We start from the raw sequence: 23261 nt of genomic DNA on the forward strand, positions 1-23261 counted from the left end.
ATTGGCAGGTGTACAATTTAGAGAAATGGTCAAACCATACTTGGCTAGTGATGTTACATGTAATGAGCTCGCTATCTGGTCTATTTCTAGCTCTTATTGTGTCCCAGAAGCGCCTAGCATCCTTACTGGAACTAGCCTCTTTTAAGGGTTTGCCAGTATTGATCTTCTCACTCCTTCTTTGCGTGTGTTATGGCCTGCTTGTACTCTCTTCGGGCGCTCTGTACCACAGGTTGTGATTTCCCTTTTATGGCCTTGATCAAAGCTAGCTTTTTGAGTCTGCAAGTAGGAGTAAACCAATCGTGGGCGCCCTTTGGCTTCTGAGGGCCTATGATCTTATCCCCCGTGTCTGTTTCCAAAATAGTTTTCCTATGGTTTTGATGGTATCCTGGAAAGCAATTGTGACTCTACCAGGGAGCGGGTGAGCTAAGATGGTGTCTAAATCCCCTTGTAGGGTTGTTAGTGCTGCATCAATAGCTTCTAGCTTTGCTTGATCCAAGACTACTTTGGACCACTTGAGACGTCTCCCACAGTCTGATGGGTAAGGTTTGGGGGCAAGTTCCAGATTACTTGGTATTGTCTCTCTTTTTTTACCTGGCCATACACTCTTGAGGGTTAAGGAGAGTGGGTTATGGTCACTATCTACAGTGGGCAAGACAGCCATGTCCTGAACAAATTTCCAAAGGGTAAGATCGAGAAGCATGTAGTCAATCCTTGACGTCTTATTTACCCTGTTGAATGTATCAGTACCCATGGAGTCCGAGTCAGTACGGCCATTAGCAGCTCTTAACCCAAACTCCATGGTTAGAGCATTCAGCTGGATCACCCTGTTGATTAAATGGTAAAGTGATGAAGTGCTGCTGCACCTCTCTGTGAAAACCTGAAATCCGCAGTCAAGTATTGTGATGGAATAGCACACTGGTTTTTACTTGCCTGTAAGCAATGTCTGCTGTGTCTCACGAGTATTTAATCTTACAATTAGATTTAAACCTTCCTTCCTGCATGATGACTTGTGTTTGGATAAGTGTTAGACGTACGCTGCAGAAATTCTTTCAGTTCCTCCCACTAGTATCTGTCCTATTTTGACAGCAAAGCTACTGAGTTGGTGAATTACTAGTGCATTATTGTTCTGACAGCAACTTGCTTCCCAGAAGTGTCAATTCTTTTACTTTCTTTATCAGGAGGCACGGTGTCTCCAGAGCCTTTCTTTCTATGTGTGTGGACGGCCAGTAAAGTTGTGAGTACCACAGATGAACATAGATCCGGGGTGCAGGCTTGAATTTGTTCTTAACCTGTAGCCCAACTATCCGTATATACAGGGTCCTTGAGATTTATGACTGAAGACTAGCTTGGACTTAAACATGGGCATGTATTGATTCGATCTCTCAGTTTGAGAGAGTGTCTCGATTGATGAGGATGTCATCCTCCTCCTCTTCTCTTGAGAGGTAGAGTGTGGTGTTGTGAAGTGTTCAGTATGACTGTGTGGTATGCTGGACAAGGGGGCAGTGGGACAGCAGAAACATCGCAGTTTGAGTCAGAAAGTGAGTGCAGGGATGGAGATGGTGATAAGGCAGCAGTGTGTCAGTGATTGCAGCCTTTATCTTTTTAGCAAATGAGACAGCTTAGACTTCCTCTGAAATAGCTCCCTCAGAAGTTAAGTCCATGCTCTATCTTTGCTGGCTATGTGTGTTGTGGAGGACAGACAAGAATATGGCCTGTGACAGAATCAATGCGGAGGGTGCCTTGTCAAATGTCCTGTTGTGGTGTCTGAGGGAAATGAGTGCCTTCTGCACTATGCATAGAAACGTTATCTGTCCTCAGTGTCAATGACCTTTTTCGACTTTGAGGCTGACTTTGGTGCTGATGAAGAGTTAGAGGTATTTTGGCCTCGTGGTTCCTCCAGAGTCAAGGCTTGGGTTCACTGGCAAGCAGTGTTGGGATCTACATTTGATCCAACTGCATGGGTCAAGCTATTTTGAGAAGGGTTACCTCCATTAAGGCATGGCCATGTTCTGAAGTCAATTCCTTTGGATGGATTTGAAATTGTTTTGAGGCTGATTCTCAGAGGGGTAGTGTTCAGGTACAGTGTCCTTTCAAGGCTGGTGGAGTTCTATGCGATCCTTGGTGTTGAGGTATATTCATAATACTTGGTGCAAGATTTACTGGGTCCCTGAAAAAGTTGGTCTTGTACCAGGGGTGGCTCTAGGCTCATGGTGGCCCTGGGCAGGGAGCGTAGGTAGGAGGCCCCGGAAGAGGGGGTCCGAGCGGGGCGGAGCGCGGAGGCCAGTAAAGAGGGGTGGTTCAAGGTGTTTGGAAGTGGAAAAGAGCCGGAGGCCGCCAAATCTTAGCCAGGGGCCGCCACGCAAATATGTATCCATCCTCAGAGGATTATTATATTAAGGATATATATTGGCGTGGTGGCCCCTGGGGTTTGGTGGCCCTGTGCAGGTGCACAGCTTGCTCATGCCTAAGGCCGCCCCTGCTTGTACGTTTGAATCCGCCAGTCAGAGATGTGAAGGATTGTAATACTTTTGGGCCTCAGGACTGCTGGATGTGCTCCCACACTGTCGTCAGACTCACATCCTTCACTCTCTTTGGTAACATCATCAATTACAGACTCATTAAAGTCTTGATGTAGCATGCCTTTATGAGGCATATGTCTTCTATCTCTTCAGTGTTAAATAGTCTTTTGTGTTGCATGCCGAACAGACGTCACTGTAGTCCCTCAGATAAATGAAGTGCTTTCCATAGCCTATTCTGTAATGACTTATTTTCATCTCAACTGTCTTCTTGCTCTTTAGCGAGATTTCTTCTCAGTAGGTGCTGATCTTCAGACTTATATTTTTCAAGGTGCAGTATTTCCCGCAGCATTTGAAACACATCATAATAAAATTGTGTAAAAGACATGTAGGTGAAATATGTGCCCTGGTGCATTGTGGCTTTAATGAGAGGCACCAGTGGTCTGAAAGAGCTTCTTTGAAGAAAATTCCAAGCCAGCATTAGATGGCACAAGTGAGAACAGCATGTCATATACAGGTCTACAACAACAGTTGAGGAACATGAAATGTGTGCAATAATGCAACTGAATGGACCAAAGGTACAATTTCCAAATTATGAACAAGAGATTGAGAAGAGGTTGCAATTTAGCAGATGTAGTTTCAAATAATTTTAAAGTAATTATGCAATGCCTGAAGACAAGTTTTATTCAAGCTTGCTCAGGAGGGTGGAGGAGTTTTCCACTGGGTAGAGGAGAGGGTGACAGTTCCCTAGACAATCATTGAGAGCTCTCTCAAAAGAAGAATATACAAGACATCCAGTAAAGCAAGACCAGGACAGTAAAAAAATAGTCCATGGGGAGAAAACGTGGAACAAATGATGAATTGGGCATAGCTGGGAAATTAAACAGAAAAGTTGTGAATGACTTGTGACAGGGTGGGCATGAGGGGATATAGTAGAGGACCGGTCCCTCCATGCACTATAGTGGCAACCACCCACTCTGCTTTGCTTACTGCAACCTCATCTCCATATCTCACCAACCTAGCTCCGTGTTGTAGCTCTGCCCAAGGATTACTGCTTCCTCCTGTATGGTTCTCTGTAGTGACTCTATGGACTGCAAAAACACATCTACTCAGAATACGTTGAGGTGCTGGACTAGTGAGTTTGACTTCAGTATGCAGGCATGCCAAATTAAAACATGTATTGTGTTGGATAATGCAAATTGACTTCATAGAAGCATGGACAGACAGTAAGTGACGTCCATCTCCCCACTGCATCACATTACGCTGAGAGCCTGGGCAGAATGGAAGACACAGATGTTCAAAGCTAGCCAGGCTCAAGACGTCAGACACACTCTGGGGCCTGATGCTCAAGTGTGTACTCTCTCTATTCTCTTTGCCTTGTGTGCTGTCACCATCACCACTCATGCCTAACTGTGGGCAGCATGCTCCATGTAGTCCATAGTATGGTTCACCATGTCACCCAACGAATTACAGGCTCATTTTTTATGTTTACATTTATGGCTTATCATGCTGTGGGTTTGTGACATCCTCAGAGATGCCGACATGCTGCATACGTCCCCAGGGGCTGTGACAATCCAAACATGCAGAGAGCCCAAGTCACACTGTGACAACAACTTCCAGGTCACTCCTACCTGCTCCTGACCAACTTTCTCATTGGCTCCTGCCTAAATTGTCATTTGCCAGTGAATTAGGTGGGGTGCTACTAGTAGATTGATGGAGAATGGGCGGTTGAGCATTTCTGAAGGTGATCTATGCATTTGACTAGAATGTTATTTACTGGACATAACATGTATTTTATATTTAGAGCCCGTTGTTGCATCAGATTGGGGGATAAAACATATTTGGTGAGAAAGTACACTTTGCTGCAAGACTGTCAGATGGGTAGAGTGACAAGATAGTGGCGCAGGTGATGATGGGTTTAGGGCACAAACCAGCCAATTGCAGATTGTCACGTGCTACACATTCAGTCATATCTGGATTTTTATCCAATAGGTTTTTACAGTATGGGACTGAAGTTTTGCACAGCAGAAGTATTGAGCTAACTGTGTCAGCATGTAACGTGTTGTATGGCTCAAATGTACCAGGAGCCCTGTATCCTCTCCATATGATTTTTTCAAACTGTAAACATTGTTAACATCTCAGACCTGACTCCAGGTAAGGTGTCACACATGACCCCATACCCCTGGGAGTCTTTCAATCATTCCCCATTTCTTAGCAAATTATGTTTTGCTTCCTGGGCCTTGTAGATTTCTTAAACAACTCATTATGTTTGACCTAAATGCCTCAGCATCCAAAGTGCTATTGGCTAAATCCAGGGATTACAGAATAGATCCCACATGACATGGGGGAGTTGACAGCTTTGCCAACAATGATAGGGGTCTGTGCATCCTACCCTATTCTGTATATTCTGTTCGGGGCACCACAAAATGGCCAAAGGAGGATATTTGCCCACTGGCCAAATCAGAACAAGATGGATGTAAATACCATAGAAGCAAGACAGGGACTCTGGGCCTCGGATTTATATCAGACCATAGCAATACCATACAAGAGATACCTTTGTCTTCATCTGGCATTTGTGGAGTACACACTGTTGGCCCAACAGATAGGACCAGAGGATGGGCAATAACAGCTCCACAAAATGTAGGTCTTTTTTAATGTGGGTGGAGGAAGGAAATAACAGAATGTGCTGAATGATTTCAGCATGCTAAGGCACAAGCTTCACATAACCCTTTCTTCTCTGGGGCATCTGGTATGGTTCAGTGTTCCTTTTTTGAATGCAGGTAGAGGGCAGCAAAAGTAGGCACACACTTCCGTGGGTTTAATTTGAAAATCCTATTTCTGATATCAAAAGGGATTTTTTTTGTTAAACCTTTTTTGCGAAGATAGAGCATCACTACAATTAAAGATTGTTTACACCTGGAAAAAGCTTATAAAATCCCTTGGCTAAAGTATGTGATTTCAACCTTTAACGACTTGTTTGATATGGATGTGGATAAAGATCCTGCATGTACTATCACTTTGTCCAAACATGAGATTAAAGCTGAATTTCTGAGGGCTAAATCCAACAGGCGAAAAGCAGAATCAAGAGAATATACAACTCATGTTTTCTATTATTCTCTTAGAGACGATGCTTTAGGTATACCGATGTACCTTAATGCCATCAGCCGACGGTCCCATCAATTTGTCTTGACAAGACTTAGACTGGGCATTGTACACAATTTGGTGGCATTCCCCACAATGAAATGTCATTCTACTGTCCCCTGTTCGTGTGACGGTTTCACTAAACAAAGCACCTTGCATTTTCTGTTATTTTGCCCATTGTATAAAGCTCTGCGTATTTATTACCTTAAACCATTGTTTCTGAAATATATTACGTACACTACAGGAAACACTATGAAATTATTATTCTCACTTGCTAGCCCGGACCTTTGTTTTTTCACTGCAACTTTTATTTTAAAATCTATTACAGCAAGAAAAAGTATGGTTTTCAATTAAAATGTTAAGATCAGATTTATTTAACACTATATGCACCCATTAAGCTAACGGTATGGCATGTACTTCCCCTGTTGTTTGTAACTTTTATACGTGCAATGTTTTTACTTGTATACTTTTATGATGTTTTTCTACAACTATCGAATAAAGTTTATGAAACTGAAACTGAAACTGCATCACTACAGAAAAAGTGGTGGTTTTTATCAACCCACAGAAATCTAGAGGACCTTCCAGAGTAACCTTCAGGGGTATCCAACAATATCAACTATTGCAGGTAATATTCTATCAAAGCAACACTGACCATACTGTATTTCTATCACTAACTACAACATACTTTTGAAAAGAATGCTAACCCTGGCAGGGACACATATATTCCTAACCCCGTAGATTAGAACACTTCTATAAACATAGTAGTGATTCCTCTGCTGCATCTGCATTAGTAGCTTATAATGTGGAATTTATATTTGAGATTCTCAGCAATAACTACACTAGAGAAGAGAAATTCCTAATTACTTACCCCACCGGCCTAAAGAATTACCACCACATCGCGCTGCTATCTTTCCCAGCCAAAGTTCTAGAGAGAGCCATCAAACTCCAGCTCACCGAACACCTGAAATGAAACAACCTATTTGACACCTCTCAATTCGCCTTTTGCGCCAATCACAGCACTGAAACCCCCGCCCTGGATGCTGCAACCGACAACATCAGAGCCTCCTCGACCAAGGAGACAGCAAGGCTGATCCTGCTTGACCTCTCAGTGGCAGTCAACTCAGTATCCCACCACACCCTCATCAGACTCCACCACATTGACATCCAGCGAGACACTCTCAAATGGATCTCCTCCTTCCTCACAGGATGCACACAGAGATTACGCTTCGCGACCTTAACCTCCAAGCCCAAGAGCATCATCTGCGCTATCCCCCAAGGCTCCTCCCTCAACCCCACCTTGTATGTATATGTATGTATATGTATGTATGTATACATTGTTTTGTAACACGCACTGTTACTTGGGAGTATCCTGGCGCGGAGGGGAAAGGCAAAGATAGACGGGCAAGAAACATCTCATATACTGCTACTAAACAAGTGAGTTTTTACATTTTTCTTAAATTGGACAATGGATTGACTAGACCGCAAATGGAGGGGAAGATCATTCCAGGCTCGAGCCGCAACCACTACAACAGACTGTCCACCAAGTCTAGTACGCTTGAACCGGGGATGGTTCATTTTGAATAGAGAGGATGACCTAAGTGCCCTTACAGGAGCATAGAGAGTAAATCTCTTCATGAGATAGGCAGGACCTTGGTCGTGAATGGCTCTAAACGCAAGTACTAAAGCTTTAAAAAGAATGCGTTGGGATACTGGGAGCCAGTGGAGGCTGGACATATGAGACCGAACGCTCTGCCATCTAGGAACGTTAAAAAGAAGGCGAACCGCGGCATTCTGAATAACCAGGAGACGTTTAATCAGGTAAGCCGGAATGCCGCTGAACAAAGAATTCGCATAGTCCAGCCTTGCTAAGATGAGTGCCCGGGCAACAGTCTCTCTCGCCTCTCTAGGGAGCAGTGGAAAAAATTTCCTGAGCATTCTCAAGGTGGCGAAACACGTCCCAGTTAATTTCTTTATATGGACCTCAAATTTTAGATCTTCCCCGAACCAAATCCCAAGATTCTTCGCCGGACCACCCATTTCATTGGGGCATGGGATATTGGGGGGCCACAATGAGTTTTTAAAACTAAGAGGGAAGGAGCCATCAAAGAGGACCTCCGATTTGGCCTCGTTACATTTTTATTGGGCCAGGGTTAGCCACCGAAAGACTGAGGATAGGCAGAGATGGACCTTTGCGGTGTCCAGCTGATCATCAGGCCAGGTGAAGAGCAGCTGTGTGGCATCAGCATACCCTATAATCTTAGCCCCATACTGTTCCGCAAGGTATACCAAAGGGGTAATATAAATGTTGAACTGTAGGGGGCTAAGAGTGGATCCTTGTGGAACCCCCGTAAGGAGTGGTTTTGATTCAGAGGCATGAGGTGGCATCCAGACCTGTTGTGACCTGCCCGAAAGAAAACTCCTACATGATCCTGCTGTCTGACATTGTGTGCACACACAGACTCAACATCATATCCTATGCAGACAACACCCAACACCAGAACCAACTTTCGGAACGTCATAACTAACGTCTCCGACTGGTTGAGGTCCATCTGCCTGATACTGAACACGGGCAAGACGGCAGTTGTCATCTTTGAGAGGAACACCTCACCGTGGGGTGACACCTGGTGGCCCACATGCCTGGACCCACACAGACCCAAAAAGACAACATCCGCAACCTCTGCATCATGCTGGACAGCAAACCCACTATGAAGCACCAGGTCAATGCAGTATCCATCTCCTGCTTCTACACCCACCACATGCTTTGAAAGATCTTCATATGATCCCGATCAACACCAGGAAAACAGTCATGCAAGCCTTAGTCACCAGCCGACTGGACTACGTAAATTTACTCTACACTGGAACCGCCCAACTCCTCAACCGACTCCAGACCATACAGAACACTGCAGCAAGGCTCATCCTCAACCTTCACAAATGGACCAACTCATCCCCAACCTCAGAAGCCTCCACTGACCTCCCATTTCAGAAGAGATATCAGTTCAAGATGCTAACAGATGCCTTCAAAGCCCTCCACAGCCAGGGACCTGCCTACATTAACCATCAACTGACCTTCCACCAACCCGCCAGACAACTGCGCTCTTCCTCGCCCACAGCCGCACATCCGCCAAAGCTACAGCAGAGGTCATTTCTTTTCCTACCTTTCCCCAAGTCCTGGAGTGACATCCACCTCCGAACTTCACCTTCACTCGCAGGCTTCAGAAAGGGACTCAAGACCTGGCTCTTCAACTAAATATCTGCTAGACCAAAGCGCCTGGATACCCCTAGGGGTGTTTAGCCATGTTATATAAATACAGTTTGATTTAATTTGATAATGCTGAACCTGTTTATCACTATCTCGTTTGCAACTAGCCTCTAATTTCTATTAGGTTGTTGTCTTTCTTGTAGGTTTTTCAAGTCATTTTTCTAGAGAACACTTTTTTATTAATTCACTCAATCATCAGGCTATATGGACACATTTGTTAAGGCTGGGTGGTAGAACATATTTTAAAGCAGTTTCCTTAAAATAAAAAAAAAATGCATTGGTTGCTACACCAAAGTTGCCTTTGATCATGGTATATTACGTCTTCTTAATTCTATAATACTGCCTTATCACCTAATGATTCAAAGTCCCCATCACATTTTCCAATAGTCAAGAAGGTCTCCTCTTTTTTAATACTTTTCTATAGTGAGTTTTACTCTGCCCTCTTGAGCACTGACATGTTTTCAAATATGAGGCACTATAGCAACACGTGCCCTGCATTAAGTATTTAATATATGCATTAATTTGTTCAATCGTTTTTCTTTTCTTCTTTTATTTTAATTTGTCTTTCTTTGTTTCGTTACTCCTTTCTTTAGCTCCTTATTAGCATCTTTCTTTTTTCTTTCTCACTCTCTTTTTAACTAGCACTGAATACATTGTTCATTCATTCAGCACTGTCTAACCTCCATGTGACATTAATTACGTTCTTTTACCCAATACAATACAAACTATAATAATAGACACAACTAGGTTAATCAATTTCCAGTTCCAGGATAAGCACATTAAAAGTAGGCCCCTTTTTATCTTACCTCCAATTGAGATAATAGTGTCAAAGCACTGATTCCTGAAGGGAAGATTAAGGTTGTCACATACCATCACTTCAAGTTCATTATTTCTTGCAATGTCTACCAAAGGCGCACAGTAATCACAGCCTACAGTATACACGTCATTGTTCACACCAAGATACTTCCCAGTTCCACAACCTATAAAACAATGAAAAAATAAGCAATTTTAGAACATTCATTTCATTCTCGTGGTGTCATTCCGTGGTATCAATCTTCAGTATAGACAATATCCCATTAACTTTCATGAGATTATCTATAAAATCAAAATACATTAAAACATTATTGATACAATATGAATCAAATATACAAAGACAGTACACAACAAATATTTGTAGAGAGACAGAACTTGAATATAATCAAAAGTAACTTTTTTAGCTGAGATTTCTGGCCTATGGGGAAGATCCACTCTTCTCTATAACCAGGTGCAGATACAATCCCTTTTCTGCAATCAACATAAGCATTACGTATTGACATGGTAGACCAGTTGGTAGAGCCATACACTTTAACCCAGTTGTATTTTATCAGTTAGAGGTGTATGATTAGTTTGGGATTTTGAGCGATTTTAGTATCCCCATGTAATTACTGCATCTTGTTGGTAGAACCGCCAACACCCCCTATTCCTATCTTTGAGTCCCACAGTCTAAATGCTCGGCAAGAAGTGACTGTTGTTTTACCATTTTCCATTTACTTTTATACCATCAGGTATCAGAACTCCCTGGAATTACCCACCACAGCTGCACCATAGCTACCAGTCAGCTCTAAATGAATCCTGTGTGTACTTTTAAAACCTCTTGTTTGGGTTTAGAACCTTCTGGGGTACCTGCTGAATGTTTCCCTGTATAGTTCTCAACTAATATCTTATCTACCCAAGATACATTTTAAAATAGGGGAGTAACTAGTCCAGTTTCTAAAACCTTAGGAAAAATCTAGATGGTAGTGGAGGACAAATCGATTCAAGTGCTGAGACATTAAACAGTTGAATTTACTTGCACTCAGACAAAAAAGTAAATTATGCAGTCACTGAAGAAACTCTAGACCTTTATTGTATTGGAGTAAACAGCAAATGTCTACTCGGGCTATTGTAGCATGCATTACATTTTAATGTATTTCATTGCACATTCCTCAAGCGAGCGAAATGTATCCCTGTATCAGGCCTGCACTCCATTGCGGTCAGCCTGAATGTTTGATTTTGTCCTGGTCCAATGCAACTAGATATCCCAAGTAACACTTCTTGCTTCTAAGTGCTATTTCACAGCTTATTCTTCAAAAATTCATAACTCTAGTATACTTATTTTTGTTGTTTTGGTCTTATTTTATTTATCAAATTAAGTACTATTTTTCTAACCTGTTGTGGAATCTTTTTGAGAGCTGCTTTCACTGTTTTACTGTTTGAAATGTTGCATAAATACTTTACACATTGCCCCTAAGTTAAGCCTGACTGTTCTGTGCCAAGCTACCAGAGGGTGAGCCACGGTTAATTTAGGGTTTGCCTGATCTTACTCTGATTAGGATTGTGCTTGCTGCTTGACTAGGGCTTATACCCCAGTCTACCTACAACCCAATTTCTAACACTGGTTCAACTAGCAGGGGACATAAATAGATGCATGAAAAATAATTCAAACACAGTATACCTTAATCTGCACAAAATGCAAGTTGCAACCCACCAAATGATTAGTTTGAAAAAAGGTTCTGCACCTTTACCGTGGCTGACAATGTGACAGAGCAAAGGCTGCGGGTGTCTCTGTAAAGATAAGAATTATACATATTGTGCATGGATCTCACCAGGATTATTATTAGCAGGAGCTCAAATGGACATCATCTCCATAAACAGGGTGCAAAGTCAAAGAACGATATATCTCCTGTGTGTCTTTGGAGTGTTTTCCACTTAGCAAGGCAAAGGCGTTTTGGAAGAGTCATTGGGGGGTAATTTGGCAAGAGAGACAGACTCCTTTTGCAAGGTTTCCTTACCTATACTTATGGAAGCAACACTGAACTTTCTATTCAACAAGTAAAGGTGGTACCAGTGTAAATGGGAGGTTACTATCTAGAGTCCCTTGTTGTAGAACTTAAGAGTAATGGAGGCTGCATCTTCCACTGATTGTTATCTTCATTGAGTTTTACTCTGTACCGAAGGTAGAAGTCGATCTTGAATTCCATCAAGAAACACTCCCACTACGAATAAGTGACTGACTTAAGGTTGCAGCACAACAAAGTCAATGGATGCATGAGGCTGGTTGGGAGAGACCGAATGACCCATACATGGTTCTGGCAACCAGCTAGTTCAATTGGTTGAGGGACATATCATTAAGTCACAAACATAATGTAATATAACATACAATGATACACATTTGTAGAGCACAGCTTCACCCAGAGTTTTCTCCTGATGCTATTGACAGATGACAGATGTATAGTGTTATTTATCTGAATTTGCACTCATTTTAATGGCTATGGAAGAAAAAAAGACAAAGTGTACAATTCAGCATTTAAACTTAGGATCATGGATAAAACACTTGCTTTTTGAATGTGTAAGTACGTCCATTACCAGCTTTATGCCACCCGATTCATTCATACATCTTGATTTATACATATTTAACACTCAAACTTTTTTCAAACAATCACTGGATGATGTCATCAGTGATGTCATCAGTGATGTCATTTGAGATGTCATCAGTGATGTCACTGACCACATCATGAGTGACGTAATATATGACTTCTTTTCACATATGCAGTTACTCACCCATATACCACTGGGAAATCCATTCACTCACCGACACAGCCATACGCACACTCACTCTCCCATACAGCCCCTCACAGACGCACTCATGAACCCATATACCCAGGGATTCACCCACTCATACATCCATGCAGGGAGTCACACACACCCTCACCCACCCATACAAACACTCAGACACCCACACAGGTTCTCAGACAACTAACCAATAACCCATATAGACACTCATGTACCTAATCACCAATCCATGCAGCCACTTACACACCAACTGACAGGCTGATACACACATTCACACTGATTAGTTCCTCACCCATACATTCACTAAGACATGTTTAATCATTCACTTATACAGTCAGTCATGCAAACAAGGAACCTAAAAGGTATCCCCCCAGATGCTCTCCAATCTAAACTCCAAGCTCAACTCCTTCTCATTTCCGACTCACAAAATGCAAATGGGCTCACTGAACTCATCAATAATACTGTCACTGGTATTCTTGACGAACTGGCCCCGCCTCAACTCAAAAACCAAAGAAACACCCCCTCAAACTCTTGGCTTAATACTGAGTTAAATAGTGATAGACGGGCACTCAGACTAGCGGAAAGAACTTGGAGACACCAGCCCTCTCCCTCCCATCTGGCTCAACTTAGACGTGTTAGATCCACGTAGAAAAAACACATCTTCAATCAAAAGGCATCCTTCTTCCGCACTCAACTAGATTGTGCCAAAAACAGACATCAGGGAACTCTTCAATATAATTCGTAATCAAACTTCCCCAGCACCTCCTAATATGACAGCCTCCTCAGCCAGATGCGACGAAATGGGCCATTTCTTCTCGGAAAAAATTGCCAAAATTGATCAATCCTTCCTTCCCACACAACCGCCCCCCAACCCGCTCCATTACGACCCCTCTGACCCTCCCACTTCTCTACACCCCCCCAACCACTTCACTTGCCTCCCTCCTACCACTTCACCGGCTACCAACTCCCCTAACTCACAAATAAAGAAAAATGCATCCAAGCTCAACTTCCTCCAGTCACAGAGCTAGAAGTCCTCAAAATAATTGGCAATCTTAAACTGTCCTCCCACACAAAAGAGCCTGTACCCTCCAATCTTGTCCCCACCCTTAAACAGATCATCGCCCCATTCTGGACAAAAATGATCAACACCTCTCTCTCCACGGGCTGTGTCCCCACCTCCCTTCAACTTGGACAAATCTCACCCATAATTAAAAATCCTAATGCTGACCCAAATGACCTAAACAATCTCTGCCCTATCACCAACCTCCCCCTTCTCTCAAAGGTCCTTGAAAAATGTGTCCTACTACAACTTGCCAAACACATCGAAAACTTAAACCTACTCGACCCCCTTCAGTCTGGCTTCAGGAAAGGCTGCAGCACCGAAACAGCAATGCTCAATGTCATTGATGACATCCATCAATCACTTGATAATGGCGAGACCTGCCTTCTTATCCTCCTTGATCTCTCTGCAGCGTTCGATACAGTCAACCATTCAGCCTTACTCAATGTTCTTAGGACCCGTTTCAGCCTTAACGACACCTCCCTCAAATTGTTCACCTCATACCGTCAACACCGAACTCAGCAAATAAAAAATCATAATTGTCTCTCTAACCCCTCTCCTGTCTCCCTTGGAGTCCCCCAAGGATTGATTCTCTCCCCTTCAGTCTTTAACCTCTTTATGGAACCCCTCACTCTCATTCTTAAACAAGCAGGCATCAACTACCACCTATACGCTGATGACACCCAAATCTATAACAAGATTAAAACTCACGCTGACATCTTACACCTGAAAAACTCCCTTCACAAGATTCAATCCTGGTTCCAGTCAAATCATCTCAAACTAAACCCAAATAACACTGAAATCATCCTCTTCTTCCCTAAAAAGAACCGTATCCCCTTTCAATCATGGATTTCAGACCTTAACGCACTCAACTGCTTACTCACACTGTCCAACTCTGTCAAATCTCTAGGCATTACTATCGACAACACCCTCACCCTTAACGTTCACATCAGAAACTCTGCCAAAGGAGCCCTCTTCACTCTCCGTCACCTCAAGAAAAATCAAACCATTCTTACCCATCGATAATTTTAAACTTGCAGTTCAATCACTGGTTCTTTCACGTATTGACTATGGCAATGCCATCCTCAACGGAATCCCCAAGGTCCACCTTGCTCCAATTAAAGCTGTGCTCAACCTTGCAGCCAGGCTCATCACAGACTGCAAACGCTTCGATCATATCTCCCCAGTTCTCAAATCTCTTAAATGGCTCCCTATCGAAGGGAGATCAACTTACAAAACGGCCTGCATTACTCATAAAGCCCTCCACCAAAACACTACGCAGTACCTATCCAAGAAACTCCTCATCGCTGGTACCACTCGTCCTCTGAGAAGCACCAATGCTCTCCTCCTAATCCCACCTCTGCATAAAAAGAAAACCACACAATCTTGCTCTTTCTCTGGCAATCCCCCTACTATCTGGAATACTCTCCCGAAAAACCCCTCTTACGCCAGCTTCAAAAAAGACCTCAAAACCCACCTCCTTAACCACTACTCGGGATCCTAACCTGTGCCCGACTCCTGATCCCTTTCTCTATACCATATTCGTCTCAGTAATATATGGCCCTCTTCCTGTACCCCACTCTACCTATATTACCTGTATTGTATTGCTCCAACTCCTGTTTCATGCCTCCTGATTTTGAAATTATGTTGCATTTTTACTTTGTTATTATGCTTTTTACACCATGTTTGCCTTAAACTATCCTGATCATGTAAAGCGTCCTGATACCTCTGGGTCTAGCCAGCGCTATATAAAACTTTTAAAATAAAAATAGGTATATATATATATATATATATATATATATATATATATATAAGTATATATATATATATATATATATATATATATATATATATATATATATATATATATATGTGTATGTATGTATATGTATATATATATATATATATATATATATATATATTCACTGAAAAAACCATAGGTTATAGACCATATATAGTTAGGAATTAGCATTTACAAAACCTTATTTTACTCACACAAAACCATTGAAATTCCATATATAGTTAGTTGCACTAACTATATATCGCGCACCCGCAATCCACTGCTGATGATGTCACATATTACATCATTCATGACATGGTCAGTGACATCACTGATGACATCACTGATGACATCATCTAGTGTCTGTGTGTTTTTGTAAAGTTTAAATACGTTTTACATATTGAAGAATGACTGGATGGATGGAAGACTGAGTGTGTGTGTGGCTGGCTGGGAGGTGTGTGACTCTGTGCATATCAATGTGTACTTGTATCAGTGATTGTATAAGAGAGTAAGTATGTGTTAGTATATGTGTGAAAAAGTATGGTGTTCTGTGTTTAACTGTATAGATGAGGAAATCGAAGTGTGATTGATTCTTCACAGGACTGACTAGGTGTATGAGTGCATATGATAGTGTTGTAATAATGAGTGACTGTATGTATGAGTGATTGTATGGGTGAATGAGTGAATGTGTGTGTAGACGTAGGAATCAGTGAGTGCGTATGTAGTAACTGGTATTGGTGTGTCATGATGTCATCAGTGATGTCATTTGAGATGTCATCAGTGATGTCATTTGAGGTGTCATCAGTGATGTCATCAGTGATGTCACTGAAGTATGGTGTTCTGTGTTTAACTGTATAGATGAGGAAATGGAAGTGTGATTGATTCTTTACAGGACTGACTAGGTGTGTGAGTAACTCCATGGATGAGTGGCAGTGTGTGAGTGTCTGCATAGGTGTATGAGTGCATATGATAGTGTTGTAATAATGAGTGACTGTATGTATGAGTGATTGTATGGGTGAATGAGTGAATGTGTGTGTAGACATAGGAATCAGTGAGTGCGTATGTAGTAACTGGTATTGGTGTGTCATGATGTCATCAGTGATGTCATTTGAGATGTCATCAGTGATGTCATCAGTGATGTCATTTGAGATGTCATCAGTGATGTCATCAGTGATGTCACTGACCATGTCATGAATGATGTAATATGTGACATCATCAGCAGTGGATTGCGGGTGCGCGATATATAGTTAGTGCAACTAACTATATATGGAATTTCAATGGTTTTGTGTGAGTAAAATAAGGTTTTGTAAATGCTAATTCCTAACTATATATGGTCTATAACCTATGGTTTTTTCAGTGAATTTTCAAGGTTTTGTAAATGCTAATTCCTAACTATATATGGTCTATAACCTATGGTTTTTTCAGTGAATTTCATTGGTTTTTTTACAGCTAATATCTGTAGCTGTAAAATGTATTTTTCTTTAAATCCAAAAATATATTTTATATGTTTATGAATAATTTTTTTTTAAAATATTTTTTTTTCTTCGTTCCCGCTTCGCGAATCGGGAAGCTTCCCGTTAGCTGACCTTGATGCCGCGAAATAGACCGCGAGCCGGTAAACGTTTCTTTACCGCAACTGCCGCGTTAGAAAACAACATCGTGACGCCTCCCGTCCGCATGACGTTTCGCGTTGTCGCGTGATACGTCATATGACGTGCTACGTTAGCGAACTGGTACGCGAAGCGAGTCGCAAAGCGCAGGTTTCTGGAAGCAAACCGGGAGGCCCTGCAAAGCGCTTAACGTAAACACAGCAGGTCATGTGACTTGGTAATAACACTTTTCATTGGTTCATTTCACTTTTGGTTTCCTAATGATGTAAGACTAGGTCATATAATCTAAAATGAACACTTTTCATTGGTTGAGAACTCTTGTTTTTCCCAAATGATGAAAATCCCTCCTTCTTTCCTCACTCTGACTTTCATCATTGTGAGAGAAAGACCCTTTGTGATCACTGAGCAATGGCTTCTTTAGTAGCTTCAGCTGGTGCTTCCCCACCACCTCCACCACATCCAAGGAAGAGTGGACCACCTGCTCAAGTTATAATTCAACAAGAAGAGGAAGAAGAGGAACAGGACGACGAGCACGAAGAGAGGCAGTTTTTGCCTGAGCAGCCCAGGACGTCTCACCGGAAAGAAAACTTAATTTGGCAATTTTTTAAAATTCCCAAAGGTCAGAAAAAAGTAAATGCAAGATACGTAACTTGCCTTATATGTCAAGATAGACTGTCCAGAGGAACCGAGAAAAAATACAGTTTCGGAAACTACACAATGCATCGCCATATGACTAGGTGGCATCCTAACAACTACAGTGCTGCACAGTTTCGGAACGACCTAGATAATCTCCCTATTATGGCCAGAAGATCTGTTGTACCGGAAGTAACGGGACCAGAGGGCAGGGAGATGGTGCCAAATATACAAATGAAATTTGGTGAAGTAAAACACATCTGCGTATTTTGCGATGGATTCATTTGCTACGGAGAAAGAAGCATCACTCTGATCAACAGAGCTATTGACTATCATATGCAAGTTTGTACGAAACGCCCAAAATAATAAATACTTTTTTTTTGTTTTGTTGCTCCTGTTGAGCCCTTTACAATGAATCGTTTTCATTGCCCCCTCCAAGAAAAACCCAAAAAAATATAAAACTGTTCAGAAAAATTCAAAAAAAGTAAAAAAATGTTCCGAAAAATAATAAAAAAAATATAAAACAACAAAAACAATAAAAAAAAAAGTTCTTTTCAGAACTACCTCCCCGTTATTAAAAAATTGGTACAATATTTGGAACTGTGCCAACCTCTATTTCTCTTAGTTCGCTTCCCAGTTCGCTCGCCGGTACGCGAACCGGAAGCGAACCAAAAACAGTAAGTATAAGGGAAGGAAACAGACACTTATGTTAAAAGAAAGACAGCTATAGGGGAGTAAACTAGAGATACTATTACCCGTAATCCACTGCTGATGATGTCACATATTACATCATTCATGACATGCTCAGTGACATCATCAGCAGAGGATTGCGGGTTTTTTGGCAACGTGCCTTATCCACGGTTTAATAACGCTGCCTTTTGCTTTATATAAGTTTTCAAATTGTATGAAATATATACCAATAGGTCGTTATGAACCTTTAGGTAGTGCTTTTCTTCATGAGGTCTGGTCGCTTCCATACACATACAGATGTTTCAAAGATGATCAAGAAGTTTATCTGAATGGAGAGGAATGCACTGAGACGCCAGATCATTCACTAATGTGTAGGCACATACAGTTACACGGTTCATGCAACAAACACCGACCAAATATGGCTTGCGTGTTGCAAGGCACGCCAGTTCCTGCTATCATCCCCACGTTCAAGTTGTTGGAAAATGGTAGTTATTTGATGCTCAATAATGAAGATTGTTCTGGGTTAATTAAAAGTATTCCTTTTATCGTAACAGTAAGTGAACGGGTTATTTGCTGCAGAAATGTTCTATTTCCTCCCACACATAAACATAGGGAGTTTTCAATCTCGCCACAAATACCAACCTTGGGAGCAGATTTCAACGGCATGACAAGAATAAGAGCTCTTTTGTCTCAGAGAGAGGTGGCCTTGAGTTCGGCCCGTGAAACTTTCGTGCTTCACATAGCGAACACCCGTACAGAGGTGCAGACCCTTTTCAATTCAGATTTGCCTTTCCATTTCAGCAAGATGGTTCGGACTATCTCTAACGCATCCTCCACAAAGGCCCTGGCGCACTTTTTTAAAGTTGTTACCAGTGGTCTCGTGACTTCATTTGAGAAAATCTTTGGAGTCATCCCTGCTTTCTTTCATTGTATTTTTTCCACTCTGCTTCGTGGATTGCCATTTTTACTTGCATTACCAGCGGACGCTCTTGTGCTTCTTTACATTTTTAAATATGGATGTCCCTCCTATGCAACCTCCCGCCCTGCAGCTGCTGACACTGTTCCGCAATCGCATGCTAGAATATTATGGCACAATGCCGTTGGCGATATTAAGCACGGCATATGGATTATCTTTTCGATTCTCCTACTTCACCTGTGTCCAGCCTGTATTTCACTGCCTGACCTGTGATTTCGATTGGGCCATTGATTTGTGTCTCTGCGGACCGGTTTCTCCTGACGTCGACTTTAATCAGCTGATGACTCCTATCATTACTCACGAGTTGGTTTGTCCTGGCGAACGGATTATGGCTGTGGCATTGATGCATGGACTAATTGGTCCCTGGAATTTACTGGCGGCAACACAGTCTTTCTTGGAACAGAGCTTTCTTGAAAACCCACCGAGCTGTCCTCTGATGGTGATAGAGGATCCGGTGCTGGGAGAGCACGTATGTTCTTTTCCGCTTTTAAATTGGATGGCTGAACTGTTTTCGGATGAAGACGGTGACTTCCTATTGGAGGCTGTTGCAGCTTATTTTGCATACACAGTTATGTCATAGACCTTTTTCATGTTTGATATGCTGAGTACTAGCATTTCATTGACAATTCATTGACTTATTTGTCAAGTTTTTATTATTTACCTTGCCTATTGGCTTAAGACTCGATAAAGTACTTGGCTGTTTTATTTTTCTTTAGCATTAAATTTTCCTAGTTTTTAATGCTTTACCTTGCGGACCGTCCACATATAAACTTGCAATCTGCTCTCATGAGATGGCACTTCTATTATCTTATTCAGTTCGTTTCCGGATCATGGGGAGGTGTCATCTAGGTCCTGGATATCTTTACACCGTGTTAAGTTAGCATGGGCTCATTACCGGTTTAAACGCCATTTTTCCTTTTTTGCAACTTCTGCACACGACACTTAGTTGTTGCTTTAGCTTTCAACCTAGTAGTTCATCGTGGTTTACATGAGAATAATATGTTATTGCTCTACTATCTGCTTTGCTTGTTAAACTATATCTGTACAGCGAGTGCTAAAGTTTCAAGAACAACACGATACAGAATTGTTATGAGGTCTGATCTCCACGACTTCATACTCATAACATAAGTGCAACTTCTGCCAATTCTGGGCATGAGGCGGGTTTTATATTGCTTTGCCGAACACACATACACAACACTTGATGCGGTTCACATGAAGAGAGAGCTGGTGTATGCTGATGTGATTCCTTCAAATCTAAGACACTAAAGTATGGGCACGCCCTAAACCAACACAAAGAGACCTTCTTAGCAAATAATATAATATGTGTATTAGGGAGGGTGAGATATAAGCAGCCGCGGGCCGTGGAGGGAGTTACGGTGAGGCAGGGAGGCGGGGAGGGGGAGAAGCAGGGAGGAGCCCTCTCCACCCTGCCCCTCCCCCTCCCCGCCTCCCTGCCCCACCGTAACTCCCTCCACGGCCCGCGGCTGCTTATAAGTGTTGCTAACTCTTATTCATTTACAGCATGTTAACATACTGTCACCATTCGCTTTTTATGTACTAGTAACTATGCTGGTAATTTTGCTACTGATAATATGTGTACTTGTATTATCTAAGATACTACGCCTGAGAAGACGGCATTAGTAAATAAACATTTCAAATACACATGTGTTCTTCTTAACTCCATGTTCTGGTTTCTAAGAAATATATAACGACCGACTGTTCATGAGTTCCACGTATCCTGAGGTACTATAAGTTCATATTCTGGATTGTCTAAACATTGAGAGTTTGTTATATCCAATGTGACACTGTACCTAGCTTGCTAAGGGGTTTTTGATTACTAAGGTGAGTTTTGGGACACCCTAATTCGCCGAGGTTCCAATCCTCTGTCCACAGTTCTGTGTGAGAACAGAAACCCTGCGACAGGGGCACCCCCGACCCTTGCTGGAGCTTCATCACACTTGCGATACAACTCCAGCAATGCGCCACCTTTACGGCACAGATACATCACGCATCTGTGCTGTTTTTGCCCCATGATGCGCCGCATTGTAAATGCAGCACACCATAGGTGACGGAACAGCGGCACAGAATGACTAACACATCCCTGGTGATGCGCCAGTCATCATAAATCTATCCCTATGCTTCTTATCTTGTTAGAGATGAACCGCCATATGTATCATCAAAGTTTTTTGCATTTCCTAAATAGCGAACTTTAAGGAATAAATAGCGATTCTTTACCATTCCTAGTTTGCGATGAGCTATTTGCTAATTACAAATTACCCATTCATTTCCTTCATTTCCATAGGGCGGTTGGACTCACTTTTAGCTCGAACGGCTGAATGGATTTCCACGAAACTTGGCAAAATTGTAGGGACTGGTAGCCCGATGTGCCTTTGCTATGTCTCAAGATATATGCTCCAGTGGTTTTTACGAAAATTAACTTTGAAAAATATATATTGGGCTACATTGGCCTATATATATGTTGGAGCCCAAATGTAGCCCAATGTAGCCCAATGAAGCCCAATGAAGCCCAATGTAGCCCAATGTAGCCCAAAGATGGCCGCCAGAGACGAAAAAAAACAAATGTAGCCCAAATATCAGCCAGATGTAGCCCAACTATAGCCCAGTGACAGAATGACCAATCAGCGTCGCAAACCTCCGTTACGCGAAGCGGAGCGCTGTTACAGATATATATCTTTTTTTGAACGTTAATTTCTCAAAATCCACTGGAGCACATATATTGAGACCTAGCAAAGGCACATCGGGCTACCAGTCCCTAATATTTTACCAAGTTTCGTGCAAATCCATTCAGCCGTTCGATTATTATTATTATTTTTTTTTTTTTTGCCCCGCGGGGCCCTTTTAAAACCTCCACATCAAACCTAGGGGGTCAGCGAGGATCTACTATTCCCCCTTATGGTCATTTGCCCCTTCGCTTTCGCCTCCTCTTGTCTCTCGATCCTACCGAGAGACAAGATGGCGGCCGCTACGGACTGTTTGGAATGTTGACAGACGCCAGAGAACCAATCAGCTTCGCTTCACAAAGCTCCGTTGCGCGAAAAGTACGCGTCCTGGAGCGCTGCCCGGTCCGCTGTTACAGATATATATCTTTTTTTAAACGTTAATTTCTCAAAATCCACTGTAGCACATATATTGAGACCTACAAAAGGCACATCGGGCTACCAGTCCCTACAATTTTGCCAAGTTTCATGCAAATCCATTCAGCCGTTCGGGCTAAAAGTGAGGCCAACCGCCCTATAGAAAACTCAATGTTAAAAACACGTTTTGGGACCCCCCTTTTTTCTCGGCCCCCCCTTGACGAACCCCCCCCAAATTTTCAAGGGCTGCTCAGAAACAAAATGTGCCATTTTCCTGAAAATTTCAGCCAATTCCGTCCACAAACGCCAAAGTTATTAGACATCGAATTTTCAAAAATCCCATAGAGAAAAAATCCTAACTATATATACCTACTGGCGACCGCCAGTAGGTAATATATATATATATATATATATATATATATATATATATATATATATATATATATATATATGAGTCAAATGAAGGGACTGCCAGTATTTAACCACATGTTTCTCTGGGATTGGCATGTGATCAAGTCCGGGTTCCCCGGACGAAACGCGTCATGTTGCCGTTCCCATCGATGGAATAAAGCACTTCACTTTGACTACGAAAACCCTCGTTGTGGTCTGTACCTGGTTTTGTGTTGGAGCCGTTGCCTGGTTGCTTGCACTGCAGGATTGTGGAATCCATATATATATATATATATATATATATATATATATATATATATATATATATATATATATATGAAAACCAAATCCTTTCTGCAAAGCACACGCAATTCTCCGCGCTGCCACACCTTCAGGAACGGACCACAACAAAGGTAGTTTATAAAGTGCAATTTATTCCATAAGTCACAACATGACGCGTTTCGGCCAGGTTACCCCAGCCTTGATCACATGACATGTCAGAAAAAACCATGCCCTTAAA

The 23261-nt window shown here is 42.1% G+C and overlaps 1 protein-coding gene across 4 annotated transcripts in view; it reads right to left on the reverse strand.

Annotated features, from left to right (window-relative positions):
* TRMT9B (tRNA methyltransferase 9B (putative)) overlaps nt 1–23261 on the reverse strand; it is a 226311-nt gene that overhangs the window by 14899 nt on the left and 188151 nt on the right. For all 4 annotated transcript variants that reach the window (XM_078678156.1, XM_078678157.1, XM_078678158.1 and 1 more), the window contains one exon: nt 9723–9896. In XM_078678156.1, coding sequence (XP_078534282.1) covers nt 9723–9896 — 174 coding nt within the window. The remainder of the gene's footprint in view (nt 1–9722; nt 9897–23261) is intronic.

This window comes from Lissotriton helveticus, chromosome 2_2 (genome assembly GCF_964261635.1).
Source record: "Lissotriton helveticus chromosome 2_2, aLisHel1.1, whole genome shotgun sequence".
In the NCBI taxonomy this organism is placed as follows: Eukaryota; Metazoa; Chordata; class Amphibia; order Caudata; family Salamandridae; genus Lissotriton; species Lissotriton helveticus.